The sequence below is a fragment of the Manihot esculenta genome, chromosome 12, assembly GCF_001659605.2.
Source record: "Manihot esculenta cultivar AM560-2 chromosome 12, M.esculenta_v8, whole genome shotgun sequence".
Taxonomy (NCBI): domain Eukaryota; kingdom Viridiplantae; phylum Streptophyta; class Magnoliopsida; order Malpighiales; family Euphorbiaceae; genus Manihot; species Manihot esculenta.
In genome coordinates this window covers 35,220,854-35,239,111 of record NC_035172.2, presented here as the reverse complement: position 1 = coordinate 35,239,111, position 18,258 = coordinate 35,220,854, and the positions used below count along the sequence as shown (strand labels likewise).

At 33.2% G+C, this 18,258-nt stretch overlaps 2 protein-coding genes across 2 annotated transcripts; one reads left to right on the top strand and one right to left on the bottom strand.

Annotated features, from left to right (window-relative positions):
* Nucleotides 1-193: 193 nt before the first annotated feature.
* On the top strand, nucleotides 194-11,185 carry LOC110627269 (ubiquitin carboxyl-terminal hydrolase 27). Its single transcript, XM_021773516.2, has 10 exons — nucleotides 194-580; nucleotides 771-897; nucleotides 1,413-1,513; nucleotides 1,587-1,820; nucleotides 2,110-2,178; nucleotides 2,320-2,448; nucleotides 2,825-2,962; nucleotides 3,524-3,586; nucleotides 3,740-4,021; nucleotides 10,392-11,185. The coding sequence occupies exons 1-10, from the start codon at nucleotides 317-319 to the stop codon at nucleotides 10,662-10,664; spliced, it is 1,680 nt and encodes a 559-aa protein (XP_021629208.1). The 5' UTR covers nucleotides 194-316; the 3' UTR covers nucleotides 10,665-11,185.
* Nucleotides 11,186-12,170: 985 nt separating this feature from the next.
* LOC110628769 (protein GOLVEN 2) lies at nucleotides 12,171-12,850 on the bottom strand. Its single transcript, XM_021775568.2, has 2 exons — nucleotides 12,698-12,850; nucleotides 12,171-12,605 (listed from the first exon to the last, which is right to left on the bottom strand). The coding sequence occupies exons 1-2, from the start codon at nucleotides 12,771-12,773 to the stop codon at nucleotides 12,439-12,441; spliced, it is 243 nt and encodes an 80-aa protein (XP_021631260.1). The 5' UTR covers nucleotides 12,774-12,850; the 3' UTR covers nucleotides 12,171-12,438.
* Between the last annotated feature and the right edge of the window lie 5,408 nt (nucleotides 12,851-18,258).

The following is an 18,258-nucleotide window of genomic DNA, read 5'->3' as shown; positions in this document are numbered from 1 at the left end:
TTCGTCGGTTTTCCAGGCACAAAATTGACATAAATTGAAATAGGTCATATATATTCAAAGTGAAAAATCAATGGTATTTTTTTTATATTTTTTATTTTAATAATATTTTTAAATTTTTTTTTAATAATATTAAAATTAAAACTCAAAATAATTGTAGGATAGTATAATTTAAAGTTGGGAAGGGCTTTGATTCAACTAATTATGCTTAGACTGATAGTTGAAATTAACTCAGTCGAGACCCTCAATTCTTTTTTGGCCTTAGGTGCCTTTCTTAACACTGCTTCTTCTTCAAACCAAAATCGAAGTAGACAAAGCAATGGACTCAGTAATCTGCAATCTCAAGCATGGGTGCAAATCTTTGTCTCATGTGAAGTGGGTTTCAGCTTCTGGGTTTCACATATCGGTGGCTGGTGTTCTGGGTGTTACTGGTTTGCTTTTGGCTTTAATAAGAGACCGCAACTTAGGGAATTTAACTCGTTTACCTTGGTTGGCTCGGAGAGAAAATCGTCTGGAGAAGCTCTACTTCGTTCCTGGCTTGCAAAATCTTGGGAATAATTGCTTTTTGAATGTCATATTACAGGTATGATCCCGTTTGGCATGTGGGTACTGGATATCAGTATTGGACGATCCAATTATGTATAGCTAATGAGAAAATTTAATAGAGAATGAAAGAATTAGCCGTTGGTAGCCAAATAGACTATAGATAAGTATTTTGTTCTTCAATTGGAGAAACTGTAATGATTTATTCTCTTCCTATTACCACTTAACAGGCTCTAGCTAGCTGTTCATATTTCCAACCTTTTCTTCAAAAGGCAATAGAAGATTTGGAATCATCTGCCATTGGAGAGTGGGGTGAAAATTTACACCTTACAGTTGCTTTGGCTGCTTTACTAGAAGGTAAAGCTGAAATAACATAAATAAAGCTGAAATAACATAAATTTAGAGAATAAAATATACATGCATTAGAGTGAAGGTGGAGGTTTCGCGTCTGGGTTGTTGGCTAAGCTGTGTTTACGAGTTACAGTTGAAGTATTGCAGGCATTTTTGTTCTTATAGCACCTTACTCTACTTGTTGGACCTTTTTTTAAAAATAAATTGTTGATGATATTCATTTTTAAATTATTTAAAGCACTCGTGGATATATCAGATGAGAATAGGAAATGTCTTAGTTTTCCAAATTTCAGTATTATAAATAATTATTATTCAATGTCATATATTTTTTTTCTGCACTTCCAGGTTCAGTATAAGATTTATGGGAATGACTTCTGCTAAATACCCTGCCTGGTTCCTGAAAACCAACTTAAGATTCTGAATTACTATTGAACTTGGAATTTTTTTTTTTTCCTGGAACTTCTGTGATTATATTTGACATGATCATGGTAATCTAATTAGTGAATTCTCCATTTCTGTAGAACTATCTGCATTTGGTGAACAGAGAGTGGTTTTAAGTCCGAGGAAGGTGATGCTTGCAATGTCTGACTATATTCAAAATTTCAGTTTAACAAGCCAACAGGTCATTGCATTTTCAGAGTTCTTTCAGCAAGCAATAACATTCCTGTGACTGATTTTTGTTTTTCCATGCATAGGATGCTGAAGAAGCATTTCTTCATCTGTTGTCATCTTTAAGAGAAGAATTTTTAGATTCTTACCCTCCAAAGGAGAGTTCTCTAGCAGATGCTTTTGCTTCTTCTAACTATAGGATTCTTGCTCCAAGGAGGGGAGAAATACTGAATGAACAAGAAAGGTGGCAACAGCACTTATTTGGACCATTTGATGGGATTCTTAGTAGCATTTTAACTTGTCAAAGTTGTTCATCTCAGGTTTGTGCTGCCCTCATATAAGACTTTCCATGTGCAACGTATGTATGTATCTTATTCGTCTTCACCTTCATTTTCTGCATAATTATTTAGAATTGTACAGTGACGGTATATTTGCAAATTTGTAGTGAGTGGTGAATGTTTTACATATTTATAGGTTAGAAACCTTTTTAGCACATGTTTCCTTCCTACAAATGTCATTTCTTATGTGTATATTGTGCGGCAAACTGCTTTGATTCTTATCCTATCTTATAGGTCCATGTTGTTTAATTATACTTTTGTTGTTTTGCAGATTTCATTGAATTTTCAATTTTTTCATAGCTTACCTCTTCTGCCAATGCTTGAAAGCAGTTCTACCATTGTATGTTAACACAGGTTTTGCTATTTTGTTATTGTGCTTATTTGATAATTGATAATATCCCTTGAATTGCCATCACTGTAGTTACTTTTACTGCAAACCAAGGGTGTATCCCTGATTTAATTTTTTAAAAGATGATACTAGATGGCTGGATGTACCTTAGAGGAGTGCTTGAAGCAGTTCATTGTTGCTGAACAAGTTGAGAATTACAACTGCAGCCATTGTTGGCACATTGCTGCAATGAAGTTTTTGTCCTTAAAAGGAGCGAAAGAGGTAACTTCCTATTCATATAACCTTGGTTATTCCCAATTATTGAGAGTTACCCTGTTGGCATCTGAGGAGCAACCCTGGGCCATATTGAAGAGACTCCTGTTGTTTGCTTCTCCTTTTTCCTGACCCTTACTTCATCTTATTTTACATTTTTGACAAACTTATCTCCTTTTTTGTTGTCTAGTTTAGTTCTTCAATTTTTTTTTATCCTTAATTTGTGTTCTTTTTACTTTTTTTTTTTATTGACCTGGTCTACTTCTAAATTGGGCTTATTCTGGTTCTTCATTTTTGGGAAGTGGTTGAGTGATACACACACTTGCTCACACAGAGATACATTTGTTTCTCATCCTTATGTTGTTTTTCTGACTTCATATTTCAGAGAGACATTGAAGAAATTAGGAGATGCAGTATGCAAGATTCCTGTACCTGCCACAGTCTTTCTCATCTTGAAAATATACCATGGTCAAATAACTTTTCACGCACTCTAAAGCAACTAAGTATTGCTCGTTGCCCAAAGGTATGGACGCTGAACTTTCTAGTAGTTTTAACATAACACATATTACTCTAGAATTCTTGTAAAAATGTCATGTGCAAGGTTGATGTGGTTTAGTGCACTTTTCCACTACTCCACATGCTAATAACATGCAGTACCATTGACATTGAATTTAATACTTTGATGGTAACTGCCAAATCCAGTGGTTCCATGCCTCTTGCACGTTATTGTTAGTCTTTTAGGAGTAATATGACCAATAATGGGCCAATGGCTTTCTATGGATCAAATAATGAAACCAATGCACCCAACCAGAGGAAAAAGCAACTACATTTGTTTGCTTCTGGGTAATTTAGGATGGACCAAGGGCTGATGGTTACTTGGGAAATATGCATTTCATTTTTCTTCAATTATTTTTACTTTTTATGAATAAGATAGGCTTGGAAGAAGTAACTGCTACCTGCACTTCGAAATTGGGTATTTTGCCCAAGCTTTTATTTCTCTGAAACCAGTTTCCTGCTTTCTGTGGTTATATAGGAGCATTTTAATTTTCTATATGCATACTGATGTTCCATGATGTACTTGCAGATTTTATGCCTTCATCTACAGCGTGTTTCAGTAAACCACTTTGGAGAACTAGTCAAACTTCAGGTATTCAAATTTCCACGACTTGGGTGTCTTATGTTTATATGTCCCCTCAGTTTTTAAGGGATATATTTAATACTCTTGCCATGTATTCCTTGCATAAATTGATGCAATGAAAATCTTAGCATAACAGTGGCTTTGCTGCATTGATGGTTGTAGGGCCATGTCCGGTTTCCATTAATTTTGAACATGCTTCCATTCACTTTGGAAAAGGCACAATGTCAAAAAGCAAGGCCTCATTTGAATCATTTTAATGTGCAATCAGACACAAGAATGCTAAATTGTACTTTTGGGCAAAGTACCTACTCAAAGGTTGTAGCAGTTGATGGGTCTGGGTTCAATGGACATGTAGAAACCTTCTTGGGAGAATCTGGTTTGCCCAAAATCAAAGGCTGTTCCAAAGCCATATGTACTGATGTGAGCTTGCAAACTAATGACAAGGTAGGCTGATTGATTGCCAATAAGGACATACTTGTTTTTGCTTTTGCAGTCTGCCTATCTATCTCTGATGTGTATTTTTGTGCATGTGATATGGATGTTTTGGTTCAGTCCTCTACTACATGGAAATAGCTTTTCCCACCGTATTAACTCGCTCACTACAATTTCAATGGTCAAAGTCAAAGTTGGAAGTCCCAAATTTTAATTTTTGGGCTATTCCTTTGGTGAGAAGCTCATGCAGCCTACTAATTGTTTTTTAGAGTTAGGAGTTCACCTGGGTATATGGGTTGAATTTAGGTAAGAGATTATGTAACATATCTACAGAGCTGGTGAAGGGTTATTTGTCTCAATTATTTTATGTCCTAAAATTTGACACTTGTCGTAAGTGGCTTCTGCCTTTAAGGCATTCCTGACTTCACTGTTTGGGTTGTTGGTAAGGAGGGGGAGAGGGAAGGATAAATGGGAGAGGTTTATCCTCCTATACTTTTTTGGGAGAGAGGTAATTTGAGGTTGAGGGGTATTTTTTATTTTATTCTAATTGAATTGATCTTTATAAGGTTTGAGTATTTATGTATAAAGAATCAATCGAAATTAGAAATATTTACAATAAGAATAAAATCTCTTAAATCAAGCTTAATTATTGTTGGTCAACACTCCCCTCAAGTTGGTGCATAGATATCACATATGCCCAACTTGCAAACCAAGGTATGATAGTTCTTGTTGCTGAGCCTTTTAATAAACACATCAGTCAGAAGTCATGTAATCTAACCTTTAGACACCATTTATTAACTTCTCTTTAATGAAGTGCCAATCAATCTCTACGTGCTTCGTTCGGTCATGTTGAACCGGATTATGAGCTATACTGATGACAGCTTTATTGTCACAGTACAAGAAGAGTTTGTCCCTCTCCAATAGTTTCAATTTCTCTAACAATCTCTGCAATCATAGGAGTTCACAAACACTTTGTGCCATCGTTCTATATTCTGCCTCAGCACTTGATCAAGCAACAACACTTTGCTTTTTACTTCTTCAAGTCACAAACACTTTGCGCCATCATTCTATATTCTGCTTCAGCACTTGATCGAACAACAATATTTTGCTTTTTGCTTCTCCAAGTAATAAGGTTTCCTTCCACAAGTTTACAATAACCACTAGTTGATTTTCTATCATCAGGGATCCAGCCCAATCTGTTTTTGTGACTGAATGTATGCAAAGAAGATCGTGTTTAGAGAATAGGAGACATTTTCTAGGAGCGGACTTCAAGTATCGCAAAATGCGAAAAACAGCTTGCATGTGAGACTCACAAGGACCATGCATAAACTGACTGCTTATGCTATGTCTGATCAAATATGTGAAAGATAAATCAGTCTGCCTACCAACCTCTTATATCTATCCATATCCACTTATTCACTAATCCCTGCTTGTAGCTTGTGATTGCTCTGAATGGGAGTTTCTTATGGTTTACAACCTAACATATCAGTTTCTTTTAAAAGATATAGAATGTATTTTCTCTGAGAAATAAATATTCCCTTCCTTGACCTGACAACCTCGATTCCCAGTAATCCTATATCTTTAATTTCGAACTCCTGAGCCAAAAGTTTTTTCAGCCGAATCATCTCTTTTGTGTTATTCCCTGTCATTACTATGTCATCAATATAGACTATAAGAAGAGTAATTTTACCCTTGTGATGTCTGATAAATAGGGTATGGCCAGCATTGCTTCATTGATAGCCAAAGAAAATCAGAGCTCTACTAAATCGATCAAACCACGCTCCGGGTGACTGCTTCAATCCATACAAGGCTTTCTTTAACCTTCACATCTTTTCTTGTGTTTTTTATCAGCAAATCCAAGAGGGATTTTCATATATACTTCCTCTTCTAAGTCTCCGGAGTAATGTATTTTTCACATTAAATTATTGTAGATCCCAATCAAGGTTGAGAGCGCAAGACAACAATACTCTGACTGAGTTTATTTTTACAACAGGATTAAATGTCTCCTGGTAATCCACTCCATAGGTTTGAGTGTGTCTCTAGGCCACTAGTCCAGTCTTGAATCTTTCAATTGATTTATCTGCTTTGTGTTTCAAAGTGAGCACCTATTTGAAGCCAACAAGTTTCTTCCAAGGTGGGAGAGTGACAAACTCCCAAGTCTCATTTTTTGCTGTTTCTTTCATCTCTTCAATCACTGCTCCCTTCTACTTAGGATTTGCAAGAGCTTCCTTTCAATTTTGTGGAATAGACACAGAGAAAATAGACAAGACAAAGACTCTATAGGATAGAGACAAAGAATTATAAGAGAGAAAGTTAGAAATAAAATGTTTTGTGCAAGATCTAACTCCTTTTCTTTGAACAATTGGTATTTAGATTATCAAAGGGATCAAGGATTAGGGATAACTCACTAGATGGAGAAGAGGAAGATTTATAACACTGAGTAGACTGCACAATGGCTTTTTTTGCTTCTATTTTGTCTCTTCTTAAGTATCTCCTTAAATTTGGTTTATCCAAACGCCCAATTTGATCATCAATAGTCTCTCCTGTATAATAGTTTCCTGATCACCAATAGTCTCCCCCTGTATAGTAGTATCCTCTAGAGTAAAACGTTCTAGAGTTATAGGATTAGGAATCATCTTTTCTCTCTCGTTGTCCTCCCCTTGAAGAGGTGATGGGGTAGTACTGAAATAAGATTTAGTCTCTCTAAATGTAACATCCATACTGAAAAAGTATTTTCTAGATGGAGGGTGGTAACACTTGTAACCCTTCTCTATGGGAGAGTACCGAATAAACACACATTTAATAGCCCTTGGATCGAGCTTCCCACCTGTCCTAATATGAACAAAACTTGTGCGTCTAAACACCTTTGGTGGAATAATATAAGCGTTTTTCCCTTGTAGCATCTCTAAAAGGCTTTTAAAGGTAAGAGCTCTAAGAGACATTCTATTAATGAGGTAAGCTAAAACTGCATCTCCCCAATAGGTTTTTGGAAGGTTCATGGTGAAAAGGAGAGATCGGGCTACTTCCAACAAGTGCTTTTTTTTTTTTTTTCAGTAACACCATTTTATGCACTAGTGTAAGGACAACTAGTTTGATGCAGTATCCCATTAGACTCTAGATAAGCAGAAAAATGGTCATTCATGTACTCTGTACCATTATCAGTTCTTAAAACTTTTATCTTAGCATCAAATTGAGTATAGATCATCTTGTGAAAAGATTGAAAGCAATAAACTACACCACTCGTTGCCTTTATCAAATAAACCTAAGTCATGTGAGTGCAACAATCAATAAAAGTAATAAACCAACGATTATCAGATAATGAGACCATTTGAGTAGGTTTTCAACGTCAGAATGGATGGTCATAAAAGAGATCGTACTCCTATTATTACTAGAGGGATAAGAGGCTCTTATATGCTTAGTGTACTCACAAGCATCACAAACTAAAGAATCACATTGAGACTTGAAAAATAAATCAGGATAAAGTTTCTCTAAAACAAAGACGGATGGGTGTCCTAACCGTCGATACCACTGTATGATTTCCTGATTAACATTCTAATTTATTCCAAAAAGAGTCCGATGTGAATTTAAATTCAAATTTCCTTCCAACATATATAATCTATCGTGCAGTCTACCATTACCAATCCTCTTTCCAGTTTGAAGGTCCTGAATAACACAATGATTAGGAAAAAAATTCAATTTTACAGTTAAATACTTTAGTGAGAGCACTAACAGATAAAAAATTAACAGGGAAATAAGGAACATGAAGAACAGATGATAACTTGATATTTAGAGTACAAATAATAGAACGGGTTCTAGATATAGGAGTGAAAGAACCATTTGCAATTCTGACAGTGTATGTTCGTAGACATAGAAGATAATTAAGGAAGTCTTCAAAAGAGCCTGTCATATGTCTATTTGCACCAGAATTAATAATCCATGGAGCAGCATTAAGAAACAAAACAAAAACATTACTAGAAGTCCTTACATTACCCACACAAGTCACTGGCATTTCAAGAAAACATCACTCTTTTTCTGTCAAAAACAGTGGAAAATTATTGTTACTGAAAAAGGAATTACTATTCACCGATGAAAAAGGTATGGATCCAGCAGATCAGAAGCGCGACTTGAAGGTAAGTCTACCAGAAAAAATCATTGTCGGAAAAACTACTGGAAAATGTCTCCCACGCCGGAAAAAGGTGAACAAGTCATAGGTCCACACAGGTCCGAGGCGGAACTTGAAGGCAAGTCTGCCGGAAAGGATTGCCGTCGAAAAAGATTATCGAAAAACGTCACATGCGTCAGCGCATGGGAAAGACGTAGAATCTTGTGAGGGCGTGTGAGCCACACGCGCGTGGATTTCCGGTGTCGGAGCTAGACGGCTGGTCTGTGAAGGTTCGGCGACCCTGCTGGTGGCAGCGATGAGATGAAAAAAGGTTCCTAAATAGGGTATTATCAAAAAGGTGGATCTAGGATTTTAGAAATCCTAAGAAAAAAATGAATTTAAACCCTAAAATCAAGAAAAAAAAATTGATACCATGAAAAATTTTGGGAGGAATTTTTATTCTATTCCAATTGAATTGTTCTTTATAATATTTAAGTATTTATACACAAACAAGCAACCTAAATTAGGAATATTTGCAATAAGAATAAAATCTCTTAGATCAAGCCTAATTAGGATCCCAAAAATTTGAATACTCTTAATTAGGAACTTTCTATGTTGGTCAACAAAGACTTACCCATCCTTAGACCCCAAAGCTCCTAATTTCTTATAACCTGATTTGGGGTGAGGGACAAGTGACCAATCATAAGATTGAAAACAGTGCTTTGTTCAATTTCTTTCTATACTTCCTATTTTCTTTTCTTTTAAGAGTATGATATTTCATTAATTAACTCTTCAGTTTTTCTCCTTTCCCACACTTGGACCTGAACAAGAGGAGATTATTATTATTATTTACTTCAATTCTATTACCCTTACCTCCCTTTGTTCTAATGAGCGTTTTTTACCCTTCTCCTTACCCCATCCAAACAAAACGTATAGTTTATCCTTTTCAATTTTGAGCAGAAGATGTAGTTTCAAAGTGAAGCAAATAGTGGGCTTTATGCGTTAAATTAGGTAAATGTAATCCTTGTTAGAACTCAATTTAGCACAGGAGCTTGACCCCTAAATTTTAATTTATTTCATACTATTATAGGGATCACCAAATCACAGTACCTAGGTTGACTCCTAGCAAGTTGCCTTTATGCGTATGAAAATTATTGATGTTGTGCATAATTGATATCTGCCATCCATACACAGATAAAGGGATGAGAAGAGCCTATTTATTCTGTTTGGGTATAATAGCCTACTCCTTGAAGGATGTTAGATCCAAAATGGTAGTGACCAGAGATGCAATATGGTATTCATTCGTCTGTCCATGTGGCTGCCTTATAGGATTTTGGTGTACTCACATTTCATGGGATTGCACCAGGCATGAGAGACTCTGCACCTATTTGACATTTGTGTTTGAGTTGGTGTTGAGAAAAACACTTATCTTCAATATGTTAGTTAGAGATTATTAAAAATTTATTTTTGACATACTTTTGTCATGAAAACTCTAAAACAGTTAAAACAACTTTTGCAAATTGCTTTTTTCAACATCTAAGGTGGTGCTTTTTAGAAAAGCATTTTAAAACCTCAATACCAGTTGCCGAACAGGCTTTACATTCTTGATGAAATACGAGTTCAGTGATCAGATTGGAACAAATAAAGTTTTATTAAGTGTATTAACCTTGAGGATTAAGTTGGTTAACTAGCATTACCAGTTACCTGTTAAATTAGCATATTATTTGTCACATTTGCTAAATGAATTTTAAACCGCAATTGTAATTATTTCTCCAACTCAGCTATTGATTTCACCTTTTCTTTGAGCTGATGCTTATAACCATAGTGTACTTGCCCTTCTCAGAAGGAAGGTGGCCCATTTGGGCTGTATTCTAACCTTTGATTTCAGAATGTAATCTTGATTTCCTTATAGGCCATTCACCACTGATTTAGAATCTCAATTCGTGATGAAGTGCAAGAAAATGTTTATCTAAGTTTTACTGCAAAATTGTAGCTGCAGATTCTATTCATGACTGGAATAGAGTCAAGTTTGCATGATTATAGAATGCTACCTTATTACAAAAGTCAAATATTCATGCCAAGTTTTTCTGCCACAGTTCTGGTGGCGTCTGGTTGGATACCTGTAACCCTTATCATTTATTTGAGCAAAAGAAAAAATCTTTTATGAAATTTTGAGGTCTTTCACTTGGAATATTTGATGGTTCTTATTGCTTTTTAAGGCAGGTGATTAATCTCTAAGATTGTCTTAATAGATGATGTGTTGTCTCCTCCTTTTGGCAGGTCGGTGTAGCTTGCTCAGTAGCTCCTACAGCACCTTTTCTATATCGACTTGTTTCTGTTGTAGAGCACTTCGGGAAGGCCGGGGGTGGCCATTATACTGTTTACAGAAGTGCAAGTTCCCAGACACTGAAAGAATCTACCAGTGAAAATCTCGAGCCTGCCCATCTGCAGTGGTTTTGTATATCGGACTCTGATGTATCCATTGTTTCAGAGGAAGATGTTCTAGCTGCGGAGGCTAGCTTGCTTTTCTATGAGAGGATTGTAGATGTCTGAAATTCTTTGGAAAGGAACCACTTCTTTTGAAAGCTATGTTGTATTCTTCCAAAAGCGGCTTCCTTGCAGTTCCAAGTAAACACTTATATCATGAAACTCTGTTGAATGGAACCACCACAGTTTCAGCACTGTACTGCAGAATAGATGCGAGCGCTTAGCGAGTCCTTACGAGTCACCTGACACCCACCTTTGCCAAACTAAATGCCTGGATTCCTTCATTATCACTGGAAAAGTGCTCTAAGAAGTGCATCCAAGAAGAAACACCGGTGCCGGGATTCCTTTTTCTTTTTTGGTTGAAGAACAGGTAGTTGTAAGATAGTAACAAGTTTTACTACAGTTTTGTAGTTCTTTGAAATTCTTTTGTCATGCGTTGAAGAGAGGAAAATGATGTGAAATTAAGGAAAGAAAGGTCTTGCAAAATCCACCAAGTAACCCTTGAATTTCTGTTTTGAACTCTTCTTTTTTATCTAAAGCAAGGCGAACAAATCCCAAAAGAAAATTCCTAGCTAGCGGATGTCCAAGATGCTTATTTACCACTAAAATGGTAATGTAGGGTGACATTTTCGTTCGCTCGTACTAAAGTTCTGTTTGGCATTACCGTATAAAAGTCAAAATTGTTTTAGGAAAAAAAAAAAACTATTAAAAAAGGTAGCTTTGTAATTTAAGTTCTTTTATAATTAAAATTTCCCTTTCCTTCTCTTGATATACAAAATATATCATATACTATGCATGGATGCCTTTATGGTCGTTTAATTTCTGTCTATCAATAAACTTTCAGTCATATCAGAAGAGAAGGCAATCTTGTTGCTCATTGTTTTCTCAGAAATCATTCTTTTAGACTCAATCCTATTTGCCAAAATGATTTTGTACAATTTGAGTCGTAATCATATCTCAGAGCAAAAAAAAAACTCTAAGCGCTCTCTGTAGATATGTATATATAGTTTTTAATCATGTGAGTTTATATTGGCACGTTATCATAAAAGTCAATGCCATCAATTTCATAAACAAAAAAGTTAAGACTGTGTTTGGGTTGTGTTAATAGATTAAAGAATTGGTTTTAATACCTCTAACTGACTTTTCTAACACAATTTTCCATGCTGCTCATCATCAAGTTCTCTCATATCAAGAGAGAGATTGAGCACCCAGATGTTGCAAAAGGAAAAAAAAAAAAAAATGGGGCAGTGTACTGGTGTTTAGCAGTTTTGTGGAAAGTGACCTGATCTCTCTCTCTCTCTCTCTCTCTCTCTCTCTCTCTCTCTCTCTCTCTAGTCTATTAGATAATCCACAGAACAAGAGAGCAAAACTCTCTCTCTTTCTACAATGCCTCTCCTTCCCCATTCTCAGCAAGATTTGAACTTCAAACCTCCTGCTCAACTTCAGGCTTTTAATTGCCATCTCTGATTGAAAAATTTTGTTAAAAAGATGTGTCCATTTCATGTATAGAAATGCAAGATTTTCTATGGATTCAGAGACCAGTACTCAACAGTAGTTCTCCAGCAAGATATATAGCAAAAAGACAAGTTTTACTTCTGTATTCTGTAACTCATTAAGCTGTTACAAGCCAAACATGCCCTAATTAATTTACATAAACAATCCACAGACACTAGACCCTAGTGCAATATCCATCTCCTTTTGCCCGTTTACACTTCTATCATGTAAAGAAAACCATATATTTTATAAATATACATATAGCTATTTTTCAAATTTATCTTCTAAAGTATCTGACTATGGATGAAAGCTCAAAATCGTCATAAGTTGACAAAATTTTCCCATTTTAATTATGAATTGGAGGCTTCTTTTTGGGGCCAGTGTAATCCATCCCCAGCAATTCATCAGCATCTGGGGCTACCTCATTTCCTTTGGATGTGAAGGAGTTTTCTTCCTGCTCCTTCATCTTCTTCTCTACTTCATTCATGTCGTTTGCCACTTTCAAATTCCTTGCTGCAAAAGAAAATATAGCTATGATCATCAGAATACTTGACCAACTTTAAAGATTCATGCAAGAATCAAGAAAAAGATCAATGATTAATTACCTTTTGCGCCAATGGTAACAAAGCAAAGGAGGAAGAAGGCCACAAGAAGAAGATTCTTGCATGGAAGTTTAGCCATGTTAATGAAAACCTTTGTGGGTTTGTGATCTGAGTTGTGTAGAAGTGTTGGTTTTGATGATTTGTTCAGGCTCTTGAAGATTGATCTCTTATATAGAAATTTGGACATCCCCACATACTTGGACATGTGTAGCAGTCGAGTGTGACCTAAATTTTGTAGTAATTCTACGTGAACAAATGTGGTCTTGTTAGTGTCTAAATCATTGTCTCACTGCTGTCTTTGCATGAAAATGCCAGCACAGACAACTCCTTCTCCAATGGCAAATCCCATACTTACTTATTTCATTAACTTAGTTTAATTAATTAGTTAATTAACTCTTTAATTAGGTTAATGCAATTCAATTGGTTTAATCTTCTTTATTAAATAAAAAGTGAGATATAAAAATTAAATCAATAAATATTTACAATATAACTTGACTAATTTACATTCACGTCGAACAAATATATTAAAATAGTAAAACACTCTTTTCTAAACTCGAACGATTGAAATCTCTAATTAAAAAAAATAAATGATGACATGTTATATTTTTTTTAATCCAAGGTAATTAAGGGAAAAGTTGTGCAAATTATGTCACAATAATTGAAATTGTGATGAATTTGTCTTATGCAATTAGTATTTTTCATTTGCTTGGAGGCTTATAGTGGAGTTGGAAGACAAACAAAAGGCTAGTGGTGAATTGAATTTATTAGAAATCAAGAGATGAGGGAACAGCTTCAAGCATGCTAGATTTCTGGGCCCTAATTCTCTTGTATGCCTAAAAGCAAGAATTTAAATGAACATTGCATAAATGGAATTACATTGTTAAAAGACACCTAGAGACCAAAATAACCTAACCCTAATTTTACACAGTTGAAGTGATTATTAAGTCATAATTAGGGTTTTTTTTTGGATTATTCAGAAGACCATGCATTAATTAATTGAGGGAGAAGAACCGACATAGATGGAGGCTTCCATCATTTTCAGATAAGCTGATCAAATATGGTGAACCAAAAATCACGTGAAATGTACTGTGGACAATCTGCTTAATGGACCCTCATTGTCTTCACATTCAGCATACATTAAACATGATTACTCTTTCTAATTAAGGCTTAAGACAAAAACATTAATGTTTGATTTATATGATTCATGCATTTCATTTCATGCAGTAATATGTTCTAGAATTGAGAGAAAATAAAATTTACAAATGTGTGTAAATTTAATCTGGGATTATGTATCTCATTATCCTCCTTTCTTTGTTTTTTAGCAATGCGTAATCGTCATTCTGTTATTATCTATTCCTATTACGCAAATCTATATGTAAGGGTGTATCTGTCTGTTCAATGTCGTCAGACGACTATTTAATTTTCTTTCAGTGTGCATGCTGATAAAATTGTGGTGTAGTCGGAGTTGCTCTCCTACTCGTCACATCATGCGAGTCAGGCCCTTCTTTGATGGGTTCAGGCCTTGAGTCAATCTAGCCGACTTAAATCAAGAATTAGATGATGCGTTGGTGAATTGATCTGCTGAGTGGAATTTGCTGGATTTTAGGCCAATTCCTTTCTCTCGGACCTGTCCTCAGTTTGGATTTTAGAAATCCGACGGTCATCATCTAATATATTTTAATTTAATTTTATGTGATATTCCATTATTTTTAATATAATATTAATAATTCCATAGGTAAACTTTGCAATTAATAATGAAGTTTCACAAATAGATTAATTAATTTAATGGGTAAGAATGAAATTCTCTTTTATTAGGTATATATGCTAATTTGTGAAAAATTAGGGTTTCATTCCAATGAGACATTTTGTAATTATTTATTGTAAATATATTAATAAACCGTCTCTAAAATTTCAATATTCAATTAATTAAATCCGATCACTTTTTAAGAATACAAAAATATAGATCGAACCGGGTTCAATCATTTAAATTAAGAAAATCAGAAAATGTGGGTTGATTTGGTTCGGATCATAGTGAAGTTAACGGTTATGTGCTGGCTGATGTGCTATCCTAATGACAAGGATGAGAAATGTTAACTGAATTTTCCTTGTAGCGTCTTCTATCTGACAAACAAATATTTCTGGACCTGTCCGGTAGTTGCTGTTCCTTGAAAAATCAAAGTATAATTTATTTTTTCGTCCTTTAATTATATTAAAATTAATATATACCTCTTTCTATTTTTTAAATTTAATAGTTTATTTTTATATTTTTAATCCATTAAATTAAAAATCTCTCTATTTATTTTTTAAAATAATGTATATTTTTTCAATTAAAATTAAATTATTTATTTTTAATAAATTAAGGCACATAAATATTAATTATGATATAATTTAATAATAAAAAATTTATTTTAAGGGTATTTGATAATTTTTAATAAAATTAACAGAAATTTTAAAGACGAAAATTTCAATTTAACCAATTTAAACTATAATAACTATACTGTTAAATTTTAAATATAGAAATCTATAAGGATCAATCTTGAAATAATTCGTAGACAAAATCCAAACCCTAATGTCAACCTTAATTATTTTGAAGCATTTCCTCCTCTTCTACAATTATATATACATTGTGAAAGAGACAATATGGATTTGATCCCTCCCCTTTTAAATCACACAATTATTACAGTAGTTTGAAAAAAATATCATATACATGAACCCTTTTCTACCAATAACGTTCACAAAATATCTGGTTAAATTCAGTCGAATTTGATTTTTTACCAATATTAATTTGATTTTATTAAATGTTACAGTCTTAAAAATAATTTAAAAATAAAAAAATCAATTAAAGTGAATTAATTTAAAATTTTAGTTCAATTTTTATTTATTTCAGTTCAATTTAATTTTTAATTTTAAAAATTTGAGTTATTTGGGTTGAATTCGATTTTAGACAGAAAAAATTAAATAAATTAAATTAAACCGATTAGTGATAATAGTATATTATTTTTAATAGGAAAAATTATTTTTTAGTCCCTGAGGTTTAACGTAATTAACACTTCTGTCCCTCTATTTTGGCGACCCAACACTTAAATCACTCACTTTCTTTTCTATCCAAATACATAGTCCTTCCGTTCAAAATAGCCGTTTGGAACACTGAATTGATAAAATTAACCCACACTAACCCAAACCCAAATGTCTATTATTATTATTATTATTATTATTATTATTATTATTATTATTATTATTCCTACCCTTTCTGCAACTTCTTCTTCTTCTTCTTTCTTCTTATTCTTCTTCCTACCCTTTCTGTAACTTCTTCTTCTTCTTCTTCTTTTTCTTCTTCTTCTTCCTACCCTTTCTGCAACTTCTTCTTCTTCTTCTTCTTTCTTCTTCTTCTTCTTCTTCTTCTTGGATAAAAGTAACTGGAGAAAATATGAAAGAAAAAAAAAATATGAAATTTTTGGAAAAAATTATCACCTCTTACCTTTGACTCTTTGACCAAACAGTTTAAATGGACGGAAGGACTATGAATTTGAATGGAAGAGAAAGTGAAAGATTTAAGTGTTGGGTCGCCAAAATAGAGAGACAGAAGTATTAATTATGTTAAATCTCAGAAACTAAAAAATAATTTTCCCTTTTCAATAATATGAAAATTAAATTATATTAAAGTTAAAATATTTTAATTAAATTTTAAAATATTAAAAATAAAATATAAAAAATAAAAAATTTATTAAAAATTCAAACGAATCAAATCAAATGAAATTGAATCAAATCAGTTTGATTTAATTTAATTTTTAATTAAAATCGATTCGATTTAATTTTTATAAATATTAAAATTTTAATTTTTAATTTATTTAATTCAATTTCATATTAAACAAAACTGAAGGCTGACTCTGAAATTTATTTTATTTAATGACGAATTTAACAAGACAGGTAAAAGCTATTGTACTTTTAAATTTTTAATTTTTAAATAAAATTAGGTGTATGAATTTATTTTTTTGTCATATTTAGTAATTTAAATTTTTAATAAAAATTTAAAAATTGATTTTAATTATTACGCGTAGATTTCGATTGGATGACCACTGACTTTGGTCCAACACATTGATAGGGAGAGTGCATGTTTTGATCCGACACTTTGTCTCTCATTAATTCGATTCAAGTTTTTATTAAATTCAATCTATCTATTTTTGAGGTTCTCTAGACTAAATTAAAACGAATATTTTATCTTATTTAGATTAAAAATAAAAAATAAATAAATTTAAAATTTTTGGGAAGAAAAAAAAATGCACACTTCTATAATTTCATATGAAGTCAGATTTAAATTTAAAAGTTTATAAAATAATTTTAATATTATTAAGTAAAACTCATTAATTATAAATATTTATGGAAGGGTTTTTCAGGAAAATTTATTTTAGTCTGTATAGTTTAAGAAAAAAATAACTAAATTTCTCTATTTTTACAAATATACTTAATATTTCATATATTTTTAAAATGTCAAGTATTTAAGTTTTTTTTTTAATCTATTTAAGCGGTTGGTATATGTGAAGTGGATTAATAATATAATGTTTAATCAGTACATGTGAATGGAAGACTGATTTTAATTTTAAGTGAATCGGAAAAAATTTAATGAATCATTTTGATAATAAAATCAAATGATATGGTTAAAAATAAAGCTAACTCAATTTATAAAACATAAAGAGTGAGATGGTTGATGATCATATCAAGAGAAAATAGGGTTTACAATGGTTGGGTAAGCTTAAGTGAGGGAAGGTACTCTCTTCCCTTTATTCCTTTTTTTTTGTCCGTTAGCGATGCCTAACGGCCTCTCAACTACAGTGTCACATGTCTCTATCATACGGGTCTGTACGTACGAAAGCATTAGACGTCCTCTCCATGCTAGGCGGCCATTTATTTCCTTCCGGTGCGCGTCTGGATAGGGCTGTGAGGTGACTGGACCTACCGTCCTTTCTCCTGTCATGTTTCAGGGCCGAGTTTGGTGTGAAAGGACTGAGATCTACGAGAGGCTCGACCTCAGGGCTGAGTGGTCCAGGCTGCCTCGTTGAAGAGGCCCCATGACCTTTAGATCAGAGTCGCTATCGTGGGGTAGGCCCTATACCGGAGTAGTGAAGCCCAGTGGTCATCGGTTGACATTTATAAACAACCAATTTATAAACAACCAATTTAAAGCTCAATTTGATAAATTGATTGAATGAATTAATATAATAAATTATTTTAAATTTAAAATGGGTGTGTAAGAATACATATTTTAATTTTTATATACATTAGATGTTTATTGGATTATATCCGTTAACAATAATAACTTTGTGTAAAATCTCGATATGTTTGGAAAAAGATGAGTTTTGAGTAATTTTCTGTAAAATCTTAATCTACTAAGAAAGAGATGAGTTTTGATGCACATTTCAACTCAAATTTAAAATTTTATAAAAATAAAATATTTTCTATATTAAAGTAATTATTAAATTGTTTTTAAATAAAATGACTTTTTTTTTCAAATGAGAGTATGTATTGAATTTAATAAAATATTTTCTATATTAAAGTAATTATTAAAT